This window comes from Mustela nivalis, assembly GCF_964662115.1.
Source record: "Mustela nivalis genome assembly, chromosome: 14".
Lineage (NCBI taxonomy): Eukaryota > Metazoa > Chordata > Mammalia > Carnivora > Mustelidae > Mustela > Mustela nivalis.
Window position 1 is genome coordinate 23453033 of NC_139033.1, and position 20378 is coordinate 23473410.

At 45.7% G+C, this 20378-nt stretch overlaps 1 protein-coding gene across 9 annotated transcripts in view; it reads right to left on the reverse strand.

Annotated features, from left to right (window-relative positions):
• Positions 1-20378, reverse strand: part of ZNF407 (zinc finger protein 407) — a 439083-nt gene that overhangs the window by 75522 nt on the left and 343183 nt on the right. The window contains exon 10 of one of the 9 annotated variants that reach the window (XM_082698668.1): positions 10265-10961. The exons of 6 other annotated variants lie outside the window; for them this stretch is intronic. In XM_082698668.1, coding sequence (XP_082554794.1) covers positions 10858-10961 — 104 coding nt within the window. In that variant the 3' untranslated portion in view covers positions 10265-10857. Of the gene's footprint in view, positions 1-10264; positions 10962-11521; positions 12859-13638; positions 14053-20378 lie in introns of those variants that run through there. 2 more of the 9 variants (XM_082698674.1, XM_082698672.1) reach the window with 2 other exon arrangements.

Sequence of the window (20378 nt, forward strand, 5' to 3'; positions counted from 1 at the left end):
GAGGGACAGACTCCGGGAGGCTATGTTACTACACCATACAAGAGGCCACGAGTACCTTAACCTGGTGTTGGTGCCATCATTCTGGTTAGCATAATCGTTCTCCAAGCGCCTTATGTGCACCCGTCCCGCCTTTCCCGCAGACGCACCAGGAGCTCGCGCTTACGCGTGCTCCACAACACTCCAGGCCTAGCGTCCATCACCAAACAGGCAGGTACCCACAGATACTAATTACGATTCAGTAGTGAAGACCAAATTTTCCTTAATAAAGTGCATCAAAACTTTCAGCAGAAAAAAGGGAGCAAAATGGAAGCATGACAAGGGATGGATCCTTCACGAATCTCCTGGCACAGCTACTGCTTTCGCCCTGCGACGACAGGCCAGATTTGTCCTCAAGTAGGAGGTATCTCGTGAGGACTCTGACACACACACAGCTTTTATTCTGGAAACTGCTGGTTTAAATCCCACGAGCCTGATGATGTTGAAAGACTACGAAGACAAAGAGGCTGTGCCTTGACCGATATGGTCCCTTCGGCCTCGTGACAAGAGAAGGGACTGTGACAACCGAGCAGCGTTCACCCTCCGCAGTACCAACACTTCAAGGACCGTAAAGCCCTTTACAGCGAGTCTCTGTTTAGTCTCCCAAGAACCCTCTTGAGCTAGGACTACATCATGCCATTTAAAATGAATTAATTCGGAGCAGACAATATATTTACCTGGTTCAAAATTCAAAAGGCACAGACAAGGCTATAGGAAAAACAAACATAAGAAAATCCAATAAAAGTACATAATGATCTAAGTATAATGTATAAGAAAAGAGAAGCGGATGTGATGGAAAAAGAAAAGGCCTTTAGGGAGAAATGGAGCAGAGCAGAGCGACGCTGCGGGTTCCGGCCAGGCCAGGTCCTCCAGGGGAGGCAGAGGGGATCTTCCCACATGGAAGCAGCAGGAGGCAGGGACAAGGCTGGAAGACAGACGCAGAAGAGAAGGGTTCTAGGAACAAGTGGTTTCTTCTAATTCAAGAAGGGCTTTTCTTTAGCACCTTCCCGTTGCCTTTGCCGAGCCAGGCTGGTCAAGTAAAGAAGAGGAAAGAATAAACGGTCCCTGCCCCAGGAGAATTAAAATCAAGAGAAACAAGAGCCCATGGAAACACAGGATACTTAAATATCCAGTTAAAGGCTTGTGTTCCAACCCCAGCCCTCCTGCAGAGGGGACCTTGGGAACCACAGCCCCGGTGTCAGTCCCACCTGAGAGCGGGCACCCGGCTTCTGGTCTTGAAGAGGGGGCAGCACAAACATCACACGCATGGCAGAGACCACAGGCACGGACGAACGCGGGAGTGACCGGCGCAAGATGGACACACGCGTGGGGTGTCAGAGTCACGGGCAACCACAGAGGTCAGTGGAGAGTAACAGGAGCAAGGAGAGGCCGGGTGGGAAAACGTCTCGGGAAGTGAAGTCCTCAGGGCAGACAAGAGAAGGGCCAGCCCGGAAGGCTGGGGGCAGCCATGGCACGACCGGGGAGTTGCAGGGCTGCACCTCGGACATGTCTGTCTGAGGCCACCGCCAGGTAAGCAGTGCCCTCGGGTGTGGTCACCACCCCGGCCCAGAGGAGCAGCTGGCCGGCCGCCACTGCAGGGAGAACTCAGGCGCCATGATGCGGCCCAGGTAGGGGGCACGGCAGTGGCAGGAGCAAGCGATCGGAGGTGACCACAGGACATTTACACAATTTTCATACACTCCTACTGGACTGGTCAACAGGAGAGAAGTCAGCCAGTGTAACATACCTGTGATGCCTCAGGGGAGCCGATGTGAGGGGGAAAGCAAGATCCTTCCCTGACGGGGAGGACATGAGCTGCCTGTGTACGAGCGTCACTGTGAACGGGAAGACGAGCAGCCCGAAGCCGGTCTTTCACCCTGAAACAGGTGCTTACAACCCCGACCCTCACACTTTCAGGGACAAGGAAAGGGCCACGGCTGTCGCATTATTTGCTAACAGGGCCTAGGTGGCCAAGTCCCAGATGTTCCAAAGTATGAAGTACGGTGATATTAAAATGCAGTTGGGAGAGTCAAAATCACCCTCTCATTGGATGGAAAGGGTTCCAGAGAACAAAATCCCAAACTCACACGGGGGTAGAATCTTTTTACTTTATTTTCTGTGTTCCCTCTGCGCTACACCTAAGCCAGCGCTTCCCCCTTCCCTTTTGTTCCGGCGAGTAACTTTGTTAGCGATGCGGTAGGACAGGCGGTAACTGCAGGCCCGACGCGGGCCCCTAATTGTGAAGCTCTTACCAGGGTTGAACCTGATCATTCACTGAATTGTTGAGTTGATGGGATTCGTGTAGCTGGTTATAAATTGATAATCTAAATTAATTCATTCAAGCAGAAATCGATTTTGTAACTCCTCGAGAGCTTGTAATAATGCTTACCTCCCACTGCTAGCTGCATTCTCTGTTTCGTAAAGCTGGTCGGAAACAGCTGGGTTCAGGTGACCTGCTAGCTCATTAAATCTGTTACATGTTCCTTCTAGTAAATGATATTAAGCTGAAATGTCCTAACGTTGATTTTTTTTTCTTTAATTTTATGACAGAAATAACCTAATTTGTAACACAAAATAACAATCTCCTTGGATTACTTTGCCTTGTTAAAATATTTTATGCATTTTTCATTTACACAAAGGTAATGGAAAAACACTTAAACTATCTGTTATTTAAACCACAAGAGATATGTTACTGAAAGTCTGATAGCTGCAAAAATGATTGTCTCTTCATAGTCTTTACTTTATATCTGTAATAAAAGGCAGACAATTCAATTCATTGGTTAGTAAATAAAGTACGATAGTTTTTATTTTATTTTCTCTGCATTGCTAGAACTAAAATCAGATTGCTTTTTAAATTCATTTAGAAATAAGACTCATTACTTTCCTTTCCTCTTTCTAATCTAAAATGTCTAATGTCCATTCGGATCCTCACATTTTCTTCATCAACAGAAGTTGTAACCTAATTCTAAATCCCATATTAAAGGAATCATTTTCCAAGCTATTCACTCCCTGTGTACTGAGGTTGAGTAATGAAATCAGGGCACCTGCCTTTTGTGCATGAGACTATTAAATGCTTATTTCTAGTAACCTCCCGAGTTCATTTCCTTTCCCTAAATAAATTTTAAAATAAAACCATCCAGGATGCCAGAAGAACAGAGGTAAAATATACCCCAAGGCTCCAAGTGACCAATCATGTTTATTGCTATAATAAGTGATAAGCATTTCTCAAATCAGGAAAGGTGACTAATTGAAGTGCTATTCTCCTTCTTCTCAAAAGCTCGAACATTTACACAGAAGGGACACACTCATCCATTCTATGGTGTCAAAACCTTTACTACTGTTAAAAATTAAGATAATGCTTGTTGGCCTGCCTTTCCAATGGGACCCGCCTTATGGCAGAGAGTTTATTAAACAGACTGATCAATATAAAATAACAACACGAAATGTGTGACTAGTTTAACACTGAATGCTACTCAGTTACTATGAAAAATGAACTTAAATAATTTTTCTAAATATTATCCCTAGCACTGAACTTACTATGTAAAGTTTCAAAAGAATTTAGTTTAAAAATGTCTAAAGACCATAACGACTCACGCAACAGAAGTTAAAAGGAGAATTTTAACATATAAAGAACAAGTGTTTTTATAATCCTAATCTTAAAAGAATTCGTAAAAGATTGTTATTTTGAGACGTACCTCCCAGGATAAAAACAAATAACACAACCACTCACTCAAACTGTGTGCAGATTTCTCTGGTCTAACACAGAGTTTCCTCCCTTAAAAGGGAGGGCAGGTGATCGCATGTCCTAAGCTAGGGGAGGCAGGTAGCCCCCACGTCTCCCCGAGTGAGTCCTCTTTTCTCCTGCCTCTCCCAGCCGACCCTCCTCCTGAGTATTTTCCTTAAAAAAGTACGCAGAGTTCACTGACAACTTCTCTGAAAACTATAACCGAGAAAAAAGGAGGGAAAACAGAAATACAACTGACCTAAGTAGGATAGAAGGTAAGGACGGTCCAGAGCCACATACACATTGTCAGCAAAATGACTCAAGAATTGAAGGGAAATGCTGATTTTGTTTTGGACTTGCATGGAAGGTTCTGGAACAGTACAGTGTATTTTGTCTGGATCTGCACACTTCACACCTCACCTACTCAAACCGGTCCGGGGCACTCGCTCTGTCTGGTGACGGCAGCAGCTTCCCTCCCAGCTGGTCTCCTGGCCCCTCTGAGACGCTCCCGCCACTCACAGGCAGCCCCAACATGGTCTTCACATGTACGTGACCTTACTGCTGCTCTCTGGCCTGGCAGCCCCCGCCGCGAGGCCCGTGGAGCCCTGTCGTCCTTCCCCACTTCTCTCTCATCTGCCTGAGTCCGCACTGCACGGTCCTTCCAGAAGCTGGACTCAATACACACCCGAATAACAGAATGTTCAGAAAGGGAACTGCATGATCTTAAATGGTTTTTCACAAAAAGAAAACACTTGCCGACAGTGAGTAAATCAGATTTCCTGCATGCTCCTAAAAAGAGCATGGACACAGAACCATGGCTCATCATTCCTATTACACCTGAGTGCCATTCCGTCCTGTCTCCTGCCAATTCCACTGCCTGTATGTCTCGGTAGTCAACACATCAGTAATAGGCTTTTCTCCCCCTGATCACTCATAAAAACTCTACTTAGCTTACTGCTCAGACTTGCACCCAGAGAAGCACCCCGCTGGGCCCTTTCTGTGACCCCCTTCCCTTCAGTCCTGAACGCCACTGCCATCCTTTGCAAATGGTTTCCCAATCAAGGGACACGTTTAGCCAGGAGCACCCCAGCATCTGAGAATCTAAGCGGTGACCCTGGCGTATGCATCATGTGACCACCCACTAGGGCGGCCACCGCTCCTCTCCGTGTCTGCCTCCCACCTGCACTGGCCGCGCCACACTACCCTGAACACTTTACACAGGAACACAGCCTCTCCTGACTTTTTCCAGTCACTTCCATGGTTCTGCTCAGTTCTCTCTTCACAGGAAATACACGAGTTTTAGCAAGTAGTACCCTGACCCAACTCGGTTTTTACTTTTTGTAACTCTGTAATCAGAAATAATTTCAGGCTTATGGACAACCGTGCAAGCAGAGGACACAGGCCTCGCTCACGCTTCTGTCCCCTCACTGTGCATGTGACTTTGTATTGGCTGCTCCCTCTGTATGTGCACTTATTATTATTTTCCTTTCTGTAAATCATTCCAGAGGAAGTCTGCAGACCTGACGCTCGCTTACTTGTACTTTTTTCCCTGTGCATGTCCTAAGAGCAGAAGCTTTCTCCTCAAATTTCACCAGACGTTTCAGTAATGTAATAATATCAGGGAGAGCAACAAGCAGAAAGACCCCAAACCAAAAGAAACAAAAGAAGGAAAACAAAAAGGCCCCCAAACCAAACCAAACAATCAAAAGAATGAAAACCAAGAAATTTTGGTGCCAGATGCGCCCCTGGCCCACGTCCCACAGGCCCCGGCATGCCTGTCCCTCTCCCGTGGGCAGGAACGGTCCCGTCTCTCCAGATCTATGGTGCTCCGGTCAGAGACGAAGCGTACAGGCCAGTCACCGAGTAGAACCCCTCCACGTGAGCGGACCGCACTCCAATTACCCTCCACGTCCTCTACCGAGAAAAAGCATTTCTCACTCCTCTCAAGCTTCAAATCTGGCTCAAAGTACATTTTTCCAGTGAGTTCTCCTTTGACCAGGGAACACTGCTGGCTGCTCCTTACTCGCCGCTCATGCTGTGCTGCCCCTGGACCACTCCAACTTCCACCTGATTTTTGAAGACCCACTTGGTTGAGGAACATCTAGAGTCAGTCAGTCGGACGCAGAAGCGTGTGGTCGGGTGAGCCGGACGAAACGCACGCACTCTCGCGGCTCTCGCCAAAAGTAAGATATACCGTATCCCCCCCACGCCCAACAGGTTTCCTCGGAACCCCCATTCCAGCCCCAGATCTGATGTCTGTCACTACCGATTGGGAACGACCGGCACAAGCTAAAAAATAAACGGACGCGCACAGTACTGACTCGTTTGTGTCTGGCATCTTTGGCTTGGCGCAAGTTTTCCAACTGATCCACGCCACTGGACGTGTCAGCAGCTGGCCCACCCTTACCGCCGAGTAATACTCTGCGCGCGGATGATCTGTCTACCTCTCCGTCCGCCCACGGGCACCAGCATCACTTTTAGCTTTGCTATGAGGAACAGAGCTACTATGAACGTGCAGATAGGAGTCTCTGCACGGACATCTGCTTTCATTCCTCCCGGGTGAATTCCTCGGCCTGGAATGGCTGGGTCATATGGTAAGTAAGTATATGCTTAATTTTCTAAGAAACTGTTAAGCAGTTTCCGCACCGGCTGGACCATTTGACATTCCCACCAGCAACGCAGGACAGTTCCAGATGCCCCACGCCCTCCCAAACATTTCGCACGCTCAGTCTTGTTAATTTGAGCCATTTTAGTGGCTGCACAGTGGCTTGTCATTCTGGCTTTAATTTGCATTTCCCTGATGACTGGTGATGTTTTAGATCATTTCATGTGCTTTTTTGGCCATTTGGATACCCTCTCTTACATATTTTTTCTTTGGTTCCGTGTCTTCTTACAATCAAACTCTGATTGTCCTTTGTATATTCTGGATTCCAGTCTTCTCTCTCAGATATATGCTTAGCAAATACTTGCTCTTAGCCTGTGGCTTGACTTACTTTTTTTAACAGGTCTTCGGAAGAGAAGTTTTCAGTTTTGATGAAGGACAACTGACCAGTGTTTCCTGTAATGGGCTGTCCTGTTTGTGTCTTAGCGAAGACATCTTTACTCACCAAGGTCAAAGGGACTTTCTCCCACATTGCCTCTTAGCAGCTTTACAGGCTTAGATTTTATATTTGGGACTGTAAATACATTTCAAGTTAATTTCTGTGGAAGTGTGAAGTAAGGGTCATGATTCTGCTTTTTTTTTTTTTCTATATCAGTATCCAAATATTCCAATGATTTGTTAAAAAAAGTAACTTTTTTCCCTTTGCAGAAAATCAACTGAGCATATTATTTCTATCGTTACACCCAGACCATCCTATCTTGGTTACCAGAGCTTCATAATCAGGTTGTGTAAGCATTCTACATTTTGTTCTTTCTCAAAATTGTTTTGACAGGTCGAGATCTTTTGCATTGGCATGTAAGTTTTAGAATCAGCTTAAAACAACAAAGAAGCCTAGGGCTGTGGGGGATCTGCAGATCACTTTGGGGAGAAGTGACACTACCAATACTGGAATAAAAATTTCATTTTTACTTATTTATGCATACATTTTATTCATGGGCATGGGCCGCGTTTTACTGACTTTTGTATTCGACACTCTACCTTGCTACAGACGTTACATAGACTTGACGTTCAAGGAATGATTGTTGGCTTCAAGAAGGACTAGCCCCAGATACGGCCCACGCTTTACTTTACCTCCGGATGGGGTCAGCACTACTGAACTAATTTGCTGAAGCTGGCACAGTTTCTTATGGACAGAGCTGTCATTTCTGTGTGTCGATGGCTGAAACATCAGTCTAAGACCTCTAGGCCCAGGGCATCTTAAGATTTCCCCTCAATGAGAAACTCCAGGGTCACTTGCAGTAAACTCTAGGTTTTCCCCATGGGAAGGTCCATCAGGGGCAGTTCCGCCTCGGACAGAAACTCAAGTTCCACCCTAGGCGACTCTTCCAGATTTTCTTGACCTAACACACCTTTTGTACATAAACCTTCAGCTTTCCACGCAATACGTTGCCTCCCCGCTTCTTTCGACGCGCTCCACTCCTGCTGGCCTCTGTGCGGGCTGTGCCCTCTGTTCTCAACACCCTTGTGCCAGGCAGATCCGTGAGGAACCCTTCCCGTCTCCAGGTCTCCTCAGCTGTCCTCTCCACGAGGCCCAGCTGGACGTCCCGATCTCACACCGTCACTGCCTGACCTCCTCACGCAGCTGCGCCTGCAGACCCCGCTCTCTGGTCCTCCGCTCGGCGCCTTTCACAGCGGTTTGCCTGTAGCCGAGCGCCCGGCTCACTTACTAACCCTCCCGCCGAGGGTCTGTCTCCTGCCGGGAGAAAAGATGCTCCGTGAGCGCGCATCTCTGTTTTTTCACAGATTCAGCCTCGTGCCTCAGAGCGGTGCCTTGCCTAGGGCTCAGGGGACTTCTGCTGAGTCAGCGAGGAGCCGCCTGCTCCCCTCCCCTCCGGCCACAAGCACGACTTCGGTTCTCACGGACGTGGCGGTGCCGGTGTGACGAGGTGAGGAGGCTGAGGAGCCCGACATCCTCGCCGGCTCGCCTGGTTCCATTCGAAGCTGGGAAGTGATGACGGACGTGAGGCTCGGGGGTGAAAGCCAGCTTCAGACCCACTCTCTTCTCTCAACGCCATGTAACAAGACTCATCAGAGCCCGGGAATCCCCGTGAGGCCCCTGGGCTGCACGTCAGGCTCTGAACGCCGAGCGCGGGACTTACCTGAGAGCTTGAGGCAGTGCATGAAGTGTCGTCGCCTGGCCGCTGGGAAGATTTACTCGGCTCAGAAATGTAGAAAAATCCCTGAGCATAAAGCTCAACTTACTTCATAATGTCCACGGAAAGCCCATTAAGATAAGGATAAATTTTGGGAAATGTTATAGAATAGCCATGTTTAAATTTAGTACCAAATTGAATACTTATTGATTTTAAAGAAGAATATATGTGCCTCTGCTACAATGCTAGTACACCATTTTCCATAGAAAAATTACCACACGTGACTCACCTTCACTAAAAGAGAGACTATTAATCTTAACTGCTCTTATATATTTACATTTCTCTAATTTTTATTGGTGCCAAACCATTTAAAATATACAGTTCTAGAAACCCAATGTGTCACAGAAAATGGGCTAGTCACAACCAGAACCACTGAAGGCCTCGAGGCACCGCTCTCCCACAAACACAATCCAAATGCGAGCGTGTGGCCGGGAACGGCGACACAAAGGTGGCGCGGGGGTCTCTTCTGCTTCCCTTACATTTGGGTCTCTGGGTGCTTTTCTCCAGGTTCTCCGCTTCTGGGCCTCACCAAATGTAACTTTCTCATGATTTCTTTGAATTGTCATAAGCGGGGCCTTAAATGAACTAGGAAAAGTCGCCCTGGCGACAGCAGACACCACAGGCGAGGCCGGTTTCCCACGCTCACGCCCGTGCGGCCCCGCCAGCCCCGTCCTTGAACTGCTCAGGGCTCCTCAGTCTTGGCCGACGGCAGCTCAGCAACTCCTGCACCCTCCCTGGGCCACAGACATGTCTGGGCCATCTGCGTCCTGAAGACGGGGCAGGGCAAACCCGCATTTCCCCTGCCCCACGAGCCCGATGTCCTCCGTAAAACGCGCAGAAGAACAGACGCGGTTCCCTGACAGGGCGGCTCCGCGCTGGGCGCAGATCCCGCACGCGGCTGGGCCGGCTGACACGGGAGGTCAAGGTCAAGAGCCGAGTGTGAATTTGTGTTTGGCGCCTGGAGGCAGAGTTAACATGGCATTTGTGAAAACTCACCGGACAAGTTTCCCAGAAGTCACCGCTGCAAAAGTGAGTTCAAAAGGAGCTCAGCCCTCCACGTTCTACACCGTATCTGAATCATCTCGGGGCTATAAGCCCAGAGTTGAAACGTTCAGGAAACCCTGTCAATTCTTTTGCTTTTGAAAGAGATTTCTGTTGTCATACACACAATTTCAAATGTTTAATAGCATGCAGAAATAGAAAATAATCAGAGAGTGTCAACGTGAATCAAACCCAGGAATTTAAGGGAAAAAAAGATAAAATTAAGACAAAATTTACTTTAATGACCACAATTTTGCTGTAATTTTTTAGATTCCCTTGGCAATTGCCCAATTTAACCAAAACCAGTCCCACTGAAGTTGGTTGGGATACAGTAAGTAACTAAGTACAACATTTGGCGATGAACTTAAGGTTCACAGAAGGAATTAATTGGAACCTGCACAAGGAGAGTTTCATTTCTATATGCTTAACATTCTGTGACCCCAGGGACTTCAAGCTTCAATGATGTTTATTACCTTCTACCAGCTCTGCAATAATCTTTAAGACTATGTCAATAATAAGTCACAGAAACCACCGAAACTTTTTCTAGAAGTAGCTATTTTTAAGTTTGGTAAAACAAAATTTTTTTTAAAAAATCTTAGTTTAGGACCCTACAAGCTACTTAACATTAGGCATGTAATTTTCAGGAGAATTTTAAGGAAAACACCACTATCATGACTAAATTTATGGATGCAGCATATAAGAAGGAAAATATAAAGAAAAATGTAAAGAAAGAACTAGCACAGAAAATTGAACTTTGTTTTTTTATGACTAAGAAATACAACTTTAGTACCTAGAAGGTCAAGCCCATCAATTTCTCAGAAGTAACAAATAGTCTGAGTCACGTCATGTGCCCTTCCCTTCCACGCTTTTGGGGTAACCTGTGTACGCCTCACCACGGCAGGCGCTACGGACCGTAGGGCACCCAGGCTGAGTGAGTGCTGCGCTCAATTTCGAACAAAACCCACCAGTCCTGTTGCTAGCACCACACTCAAAGACGGGAAATTTCTTACCACCCCTAAAAGCTATGCAATGATTCCCTCAACTTTGTGCCCTTCGTGGTCAACAAACTCCCACAACCTGGCAATCAGAGCTTAGCCTTTTCTCCCCCGAGATTTGCCTTCTCTAGAGTTTCACATACATGGAATCACACAGCACGTTCTCTGTCTGGGATGTGTCCGCGCTATTAGCTCTAGTTTGTTCTCACCAAGCAGGGCTGCAGTGACCATGAGGGGCTTACCCACTCATCTCCTGCCGGGCCTGCGCGGTTCGGCTATTCTGAACAAAGCTACTATGAGACTCCTGGACAAGTCTTCGTGGGGACACAGGTTCTCCTTTGAGTAAACACCTGGGGGTGGAAATGCTGGGTTGCATCGCAGGTGAATATTTAACTTCGTAAGAATGTGCCAAACTGTTTTCCAGAGTGACTGTGTCATTTCACGCTCCCGGGAGCGATGTGTGCCGGCTCCAGAGGAAGCACATCCTCGTAACATCGGCCAACATCAATCTTTTAAATCTTAGCAATGGTAATGGCCACAGAGAGGTTTCAGGGTTTAACTGCACCTCCCGTGATGCTGCACACCATTTCCTGTGCTTTCTGACCATTTGTATATTTGGGAGTTTTTTTTCTTTTCTTTCTTTCCTTTTTTTTTTTGCCATTTCTTACTTGGGGTTTGTCTTATTATTGACTTGGAATTTGTCCTTTGAATACTCTAGATTGGAAAACTACATCAAATATATGTATAGCTTTTCTTCTTTTCTTAATGGCATCTTATAAAAAGCAAAAAATTTCCAATTAGATAAAGTTCAATTTATCAATTATTGTTCTTTTTCATTTTGTGTTTCTCATATATCTGGAAAAAAGTCTTTGCCTATCCCAAGGGACAGAAACATTTTTCTTCTAAAAGGTTTAGAGTTTAAAGTTTTTTATTTATTTTGAGTTACTTTTCTGAATACTAAGGGTCAAGTTTCATTTTCTTACATGGATAGACAAATATTCCAGAACAGCCTGGTGAGAAGACTGATCTTTCCTCCTTGGCACCTTATTGAAAATCAACTGACCATGTACATGGGTCTAATTCTGAACTCTACTGTGTTCCATGCCTCTATATATCGTTTCTTCCCTAATTAATTCAAGATTTTTATTTTAATTATTTAAATAAAATTTGTCTATATTTAAGGTATCCAACATCATGATTTGATATGCACGTGTAGTGAAATGATTACTGCAATTAACCTAATTAACATATAATAACATACCCGCCTCCTCACACAGGAGTCCTTCCTTTTCTCCCCCCCACCTCTCTCCCTTCCTTCGTCCCTCTTTCCCTTTCTCTGTTTCCTTCCTTCCATCCTTCCTTTTGTCTTCCCTTTTTTTGGTGAGAGCAAGTTATCCTTTCACTGAACTTCCAGCATTCAACACAGGATTATTAACTACTGTCAGCATACTATAAATTAGATCTCTGGACTTCTCAGTGCACGTAACTACAACTGTGCACCCTTTGACCAGGGTCTCCCATTTCCCTACCTCCCCTCCTCCCGGCTGATGACCTTGCGTTACAGTGGATCTCGGAATCAGGTCTGAATGTTTTCCAAGTTTGTTTCCTTTTCCAAAATTATTTTGGTTATCACAAGTTCTTGTCATATACATTTTGGAAGCCGCCTCTCAGTTTCTATTTCTGCCCGAGCTGCCCAGAACTTGGACTGGGGTAGTGTTGAATCTGTAAATCAATTTGGGAATAACTGACATTCAGTATTGAGTCTTTTCCTCCATCAACGTGGGACCTGTTTAGCCAGGTCTTTGGCAACTCCTCTGAGTGGTGTTTCATAGTTTTTTATTATTCAGATCTTGAACAGATTTTAAACAATGTATCCCTAGCTATTACCATTTCTTTTCTCAGCTCATTTCTTTCCAGTTTTGCTTTAAAAATTTAATTTTGTTGACTGCATTTTTCCACCTTTGCATTAAGCCACAGGGACTCGGGATCAGCAGCTTCGCCCTCCCTTCAGAGTTGACGCAGGATGCTCTTCTCTCCAAGTATCACTTCCATTCCGGCCAGCACAGAGCGTGAGGGACAGAGGAGAAGGGTTGGGAGGCTTCCTGGGCATGCAGCTTCCGTGCAGCCCCCCGTTTGAGAAGGCGGACACAGACGCTGCACGGGAGCCCACGGTGTTTCACGCAGACTCTCGCTGGGTCTGGTAGTGCGGTGGAATCTATAACAACTCTTCAGATTGCTGTAATAAATCTGACAGACATTGATGATGTCATCATCTATCACAGGAGCTGTAAAATAAATGTGATCTTAACACCTTTGGACTTATCTACTTATAGATTCAAAGTCTGATAAAAACTCACTTGTATGGATATAGTCACGTGCTTTCTAAGCAGTATTAACTTCCCAATGTTAAATGCATTTTAAAAGTATGCATTTCTAATATATGTGTGCACTTCAGCAACTAAGTGTATCATTGAGACATATGTAATTTCTGGTAAAATTCAGGTTGCCCACATAGAGCAAAAACGAATATTCCTAAAAACTCAAAAATGCCTTTATATGAAAAGAACTAGTCTTAGTATTTTAGAAATGATGCTAGATACAATATCACATATTATAATATCATAGTCACATGTATTAGCATGTCAGACTTTAAGAAAGACAAAACTACCTTAAGAAATCTCACTTTTCCCCCTTCTTTCTCTTGGAAATAACAGCAACTATGAGGGAAAAGTGGAAGGTTCAAGGGGCATTTTATTAGCCTTACACAGAACAAGGCCAACTCTCCAGCCACATATCCACTGCAACGTATCTGAGAGTGCAAGAGTGCGGGTGCACATGTCCCGATCTCTCTTTGGAAGGACCGAGGAGCATCAACTCCAGTGTCGGCCTTCTCTGCGTAAGAAGGTCTTGTGCTATATCTCTTACTCTCAGAGCCAAAACTCGGAGATGCTTCCAAATCTACACGCAGTTGTTACATGGCAGCTTCAAGTAAAACTGTGGCAGAGAATGAAATAATCAAACAGATGAGGCTCCCGGATGTGGAGGGGCTGCCGTTCTGTGACTCTCCTGAGTCCTCACCGAGGCAACAGTCATCTGTCAACTGATCGGCGGTGAATGGATGCTGCCCGAGAAGCAGCGTTAACTCGTCGCTTCTTCAGAGCACGTACCTTCCACTTTGGTGATGATTCCTCATTTCAGAACGTGCCCAATGTCTCCTTCGGCAGCAGGGTAACACGCGGCCGCAGAACGTCCCGGCGAGAGCTCTCTGGCCGTCCAGGCGGCCTGCCCACGGACCGCGAGGATGCCCACGGGCTGCCGGGTTTGCTCCTGCTTCGCCTCCCCTGACTCGCAGGATGTCAGCATCGCCCGTCAACACCAGCCCGCGCTGCACCGTGTGCGGAGCCTACGAGCCAACCGGCTTCACCAGGCCGCGGCCGACACCTGCGGACGCACTGAGGGCTGGAGAAGGACACACAATGACACTGGGACCACACCGCAGGATGGTGGCTTCACCCACTGCCTTCACGTTCCATCTGCACAACGGTTCTGTGAGTGGGCCAAGAGGCTAATATTGTCATACAAAGCGGAAAAGGGACGCTCAAAGAGAGAAACACGCCAGACCCGGTCCTGGGAAAGCCAAAACCCCAGACCGTCGGCCTAGGGGGACCCAGCCGAAGGTGACAGGGCCCTGGCTTCCGCTCTTCTCCCTTCTTGTCCCACATCAGGGAGTGGCTGTTTCCTAGACTGCTCTGGCTTCTCAGTGGCGTGAGGCAGCAGGCAGCACAGGCTACCTCGTGGGTCCCCTGTTCCAAGCAGAGGGCCCGCTGCCACCGGCGGCAGCTCTCTTGGGGCGAGGGCTGGGCCTCTGCCCTGTTCTCCCTGCAGGGATTCTGGACTAGACAGACTTAGAGCCACACTCACATTGTTCTCTTAAATCCCAGACTTTGGGGCCTGTATTAGAAGACTAAAGACTTCCCTTCTGTTCGTTAGCTTTTCCAAAGTGTAATCCTAAGTTAAGGGATTGTGATAATTCATCAGGACCCCAAAGATCTACACTTTGTTTCCACTGTTCCTATCCATGAACAGCGCTAGGCTCCAAATCTGCCTCCTTTCCGTTATCTCATAAAGAAAAAATACACTAAAATGATGTAGGAAACATTTGTAACTATAAAGAAATTCACATATGTTGGCTTAAAAATATTAGTCTTTGAGAAGTTGATTTGCATATTACTACGGTTTTCTTTCTACCCAACTTTTTTTTTTTTTTTAAGATTTTATTTATTTATTTGACAGACAGAGATCACAAGTAGGCAGACAGGCAGGCAGAGAGAGAGGAGGAAGCAGGCTCCCTGCTGAGCAGGGAGTCCGATGTGGGACTCAATCCCAGGACCCTGAGATCATGACCTGAGCTGAAGGCAGAGACTTTAACCCACTGAGCCACCCAGGCACGCCTCTACCTGACGTTTTAAGGAAACACATTTTCTGTACTTGAAGTGGAGCATTACTTTATCACCTTTTTTATCTGTTTGTGTGTTTTATTTCATTTTTGTCCTGAAGAGAAACATATTAATGTTTAAAGGGTATTTTAAGGAAGTAAAAGTTATCAGAGTAGTGAACAAAGTGAAAAGTTAAACTTTCTAACTGGCAAAAGGTGATTCAAATAAAGAAATGGTACCTGTAGAGATACCAAGAAAGGAGCATTTTTTAGTATTCTTTCATTAAGAGTTTTTAACCAAAATCAGACTCAAATTTTGACGATGCAGTAAGTCTTACAGGGCACTAATGCATCACGCTGTGCTAGCAAAGGTAATTCGTATGTTTGAGAGTCCAGTATAATGTTCTAAAAACACTGTCAATTTTTCAAGCTTGTACTGACACTGAAATACATGAATATACCTTTAATAAAGAAAAAATTCAACTCCATTCAAATTCAGAATTAAATCCAACGATCTTTAGCGAACCTGAGAAAACTGGTTAAGTTATGTTACATTTTGTTTACTACAGACCCAGGACGCACTCCTCACCGCCTCTGACCCCTTGGAAACCATCCACCAGAGGGGATCATACTTATCATACTGGCTTAAATGAATTTGCATTTTGCAATTGCTGGCAGCATTTCTGACCAAGAACTTAGAATTAAATAAATCACAGAAACAGTGTGGGGTTTTTCCTGACCGTCATCTAATTTTTTTTTTTAAGATTTTATTTATTTATTTGATAGACAGAGATCACAAATAGGCAGAGAGGCAGGCAGAGAGAGAGGAGGAAGCAGGCTCCTTGCCGAGCAGAGAGCCCGATGCGGGGCTTGATCCCAGGACCCTGAGATCATGACCCGAGCTGAAGGCAGAGGCTCAACCCACTAAGCCACCCATCATCTAATTTTTTAAGTTTGAGCACTATGGCGCCTACTTGGTTTTCAACACTCTTTGTTGGATGTTGGATGACTATCAAAAAGCTTGAATTGCAATAAACTGAAGTTGTGTTTTAAGACCTATAAAAGGGCATAAATACACTTACACACTAAGCCTAACTGAACTGTAAACATAAAGCACATAAAATTCTGATACTGGATTAAATGCACATACAACCAATATTCATGTATTGTAAACAAAAATAAAATATTTAATTTACTGGTCTTGTTAAATTTTATGACAGTTTTTGGTGGGGATGATTTGGATGGTCCAGGTGCCTATAAAAAAGGAATTTGATGCTTTTTTTCCTTCTGGAAACTTTACTTGTGAAAGCAGAATCACTGAAAATCACAGCACTCCTCTCCAAGACAGACTCAGGGTGGCTCAGGCACATGAAAGGTAGGCGGGGTGCGGCGCACACTGGTGCTGACACAGGGCGTAACGTCCCAGCGCTCGTTAACTAATGGCCATGGAAATGTGAACAAATCGCTCAGCTTTGCTAAAGTCAATTTCATTTTCTATAAAGTAAGAATGAGGTATGGCTTACCTATCTCAGAGGGTTGTTATCAAAGGATACAAGTTGTATGATAGGTTATCAAAGTGATAAGTTATTATGCTAAGTGTGGAACAAATGTTAAAACAGCATCATTTTAAAAAAAGATCTGTGAAAGAAAGTCAGAGGAGCCAGGACGGTTCCTGTCCTTCCCTCCCTCACCCCCAAGCAGCTGCAGGTGGAGCTGCTCAGTGTCAGCGCGTCACCGGGAAACGCGACCACCGTGAGACCCTGATTTCTTATCCTCTTCCGTGGCCTTGTGCCCTTCAGCTGCCGGCCGCCAAGGAAGACACGGGATTCTCATGAGACACCGGGTTGCGTAGGGCGCTTCCAAAATTGAACTGGAATGTTCACTCCTTTCTCCAGTAATTGCTACGCTCGCAAAACCTCATCGTTTTACTTTGCTAAGCTTTGGCGATGGCGAACATTTCTTCTATGTTGAAATCCTACTCTCCAGCACTACCTGAGGGAAGACGGACTGATTAAATCATTCAAAAATAATATCTACAGAAATGGCGATGGGGAGTATGAATTACGTGCTAGGCCTCTGATGTAGGAACTGAGCCAACACACCGAAGAGGCTCCATCCCACTTCCGTCATTTTCAGTTTTAGCATGAGATTTCAGCACTTCTCACTTCATTTGGGAGATTACAAAGGGACCTGCTCATTCTTCAGCCTCCACTGGTGGGAGCTGCAAATTAAGCTTCAGGGCTAATGGCAGAGTCTGACCACACCCGCCTGACCAGCATCTGCCCTGGGGGGATGAACAGTGAAGGGAGAAGGGAGGTCTGAGAGCGCACACGGAGGGGCGGGCCACCAAGTTACCACCCAGAACACAGCACTGGCCATAGGGGCTGACAAACCAAAGGGGAAGCACATGGGGAAATCAGAGGGGGCTATCAGCACAACAGCAAAGCCTTTCTTGTGACCTGTTTCCCTCTGTGATCTATGTGGCATAACTGGCTGGTTTGTCTTTTTGGTGAAAAAATCATGTTCTTGGCTCATAAAAAGCTCTTGGCAGCATTATTAGGAAAACTAAGTGATGATAAAAGGTAATAAAAAAAAAAAAAAAAAAAAAATCCCAAAGAACCTTACACCTGGGAAGTAAGCCTTTCAGGAATAACAATGAGCAGAGTTGATGAGTTTCTTTGGAAGAAAAAAAATTTCTAATTCATCAATTTTTGAAAAAGGTAACTGAAAAGAAATGACAAGACCTATCAGTGATAAAAGTTTCTTTTTTATTTTACATAATTTGGAACCACCAGAGACAGATTTAATTTGCCATTTTAGAACAAAATTTCAATGTCTGCTTGTTAGATGCTACAATATTTCTATCTACCTACCCGCTGTGTGATGGAGAGAGGAAACAGGCGGGTGCTCATACCGACAGTGACGACAATCTCTTCACTTAACAGGCAGCACACTGATTACTGGCCACTGGAGTATTAGTGTGAACGGCATCTCAGATGAACAGCAAGGGGACTCGGGTGACAAAGTCTGAGCTTTTCATGTCTAATGAGCGTGGTGAACCAAACGCAAGTTGTCCAAATCAATGCTGTCGCCTGAAAATGCTCATTACGAATTAACTTGATAACTATCCCATAATCACCTCCAATCATTACTGGATTTTATTAGTTATTTAGAAGGAGATAGGTTAATTTCACATACAGCAAAGACTCAACAGTGGTGCTTTGGGAACAGGACTGTAAAAAAAAGTGTTTCATTTTTTATAAGCTAAGGTATTTTAATAATGGGTTTTAAGGTTAGATTGCCTTTAATAGGCTGCTTTGTAGAGAAGTTTAACACTTTTCACAGAGACAGGCAATTTCCAAACCTTTAAAGATATAAAATATGGAAAAGTAATGAAGAAAAAAAAAAACAGTCACAGAATGTTAATAAATCCCCTACATTTGTAGGTGGAAGTTTTTGGTGTTCCTCCCGGAGATCACCTTCGACAACGGAGACATGTGGCTGAATCTGTCGCTCTATGAAGACCAAATATTCGTCTTTCTCCTAGATTAATCCTGTGAAGAAGCCCATCATAAAGACTCAAAACGATTTTGCTACATCCTGAACTCTCATTTTAAGCCAATAGAAAGTGGAAGATGGGAAAATGCGCTATTTCAGAGCTCAGTTACGAAGCCACTAAATCCTGCAAGTCTCATCCCAGCACTTGGACAACAGTTTCGATTTTATGTGGCATATATTTTAGAATACATTTATAGCATACGTTTATAGTTTTTATAGCTTAAGGCAAAGTAAAATTGTAACTGGAAAATAATCCGCATTTGAAACAAAACCACTCAGGGGTCTTCCCAGAGACCATGCCCGAGGATAGGCACGCTGGAATCCCCTCACGCCACATGCCAGCCCCATCCTAGCCCTCCCTTGTCGGCCAGCAGCACCCTGTCAGTTTCAGAGAACTTTCTGGACTCCGGCAGCCCTCCTGTTACTCTGCTCCGTTGATGTCCCCAGCCCATGCCTTAGGTCTGCTCTGCAAACCTCACTCCATGCTTCCTCCGCGGCCTCAGCTGACACCAGAGACTGAGCTTCGGGAAGTCCAAGTGATTCTGGGAGCTTCCCCTGATGTCCCGCAGCAGCTTGAGCAGGGCCATAAGCAGGGTGGTCAGTGGGGAAAGGGCACACGTCGATCTGGAACGTTAGCTTTCCGAGGAGTCATCCACGGATCTGGGGACATGCCCCAGCACCCCTATCCTACCAGAGTACACCCCCACCCAGGGCAGGGAGGTAGGTCCATACTGCGCACCTTTCCTGAGCCCCGCCCCAGGCAAGGTGTGCGGGCCTAGCTAAGCCGCCTGCAGCCTCTGCAGGGAACTGGTACTCACAGTGACCAAGGAAAGGCCAAGGTCAGTGAAAACACATGCAAACCCCATTGATGCTGCCGCCATTCAGTAAGTCCTAGAGCCGAACCAGCCCCCGCAGGCCCCCCTCTCCATTACCACGTGGATCCTGGCCGTGGAGACGGCAAACCATCGCCCGGCCCCACCTTCCCCGAGGGGCACCAAGCAGAGCCAACAGCAGCAGAGCTGGGGCTCTCTGTCTTCTACTGGATCTGGGGTTCATCTGACATGGAATTTTCTTGGCAAATAAATGTCTCAAAATATTTCTCAGTAACGTACTCTCATCTAAAAGAACTGCAATGTCACTGATGCTTGCAAATCAATCTTTTCAGGTTGGAAACTATCCTCCTTAAATTGAAGAGAGAAAATACTGACAATCAGAAATTCTGCTATCAACATTGTGGGCAGTGACTCTTAAAAAAATAAAAGGATGTGGCAAAAGCATTACTGATATAAGAACAATTTATTTTCCACTTTGAAATTAGGTATTACCCAACCACTCACAAGGAACTGAGAGGAAATTTCCATATAATGTTAGTGGGAAAGATACTCTTTCTTTCCAGGAGAGGGAAAGACTCTTCCAGCAGTGGGAGAGGTTGTGCAGAAGAACACAGCCCTTCCTTCAAACTCGTCACTTTAACGATAGATAATATCCACTATATATTTTTCTTGGGGATTCCATACGGTATCGACGGGCATATACTCTAGGATTGCCGAAATTAGTACCTGAGCTGGAGCAAAATGACCGGAAGAACAAGAGAACCCCTCGGTTAATATTTAAGTTGGACTAGCGCTTTCTATGGGGTCTCAGAAAACAAGTCCAGAGTTTTCGGGAAACTTGGCTCACGCAGTCGTAGATCCTGAAGTACTGCCTCGAACAGACGGTTTCAGAAATAAAAGTGTCATTGTTTCACCTGACATTTCTCTTTCCAGCACTAAGG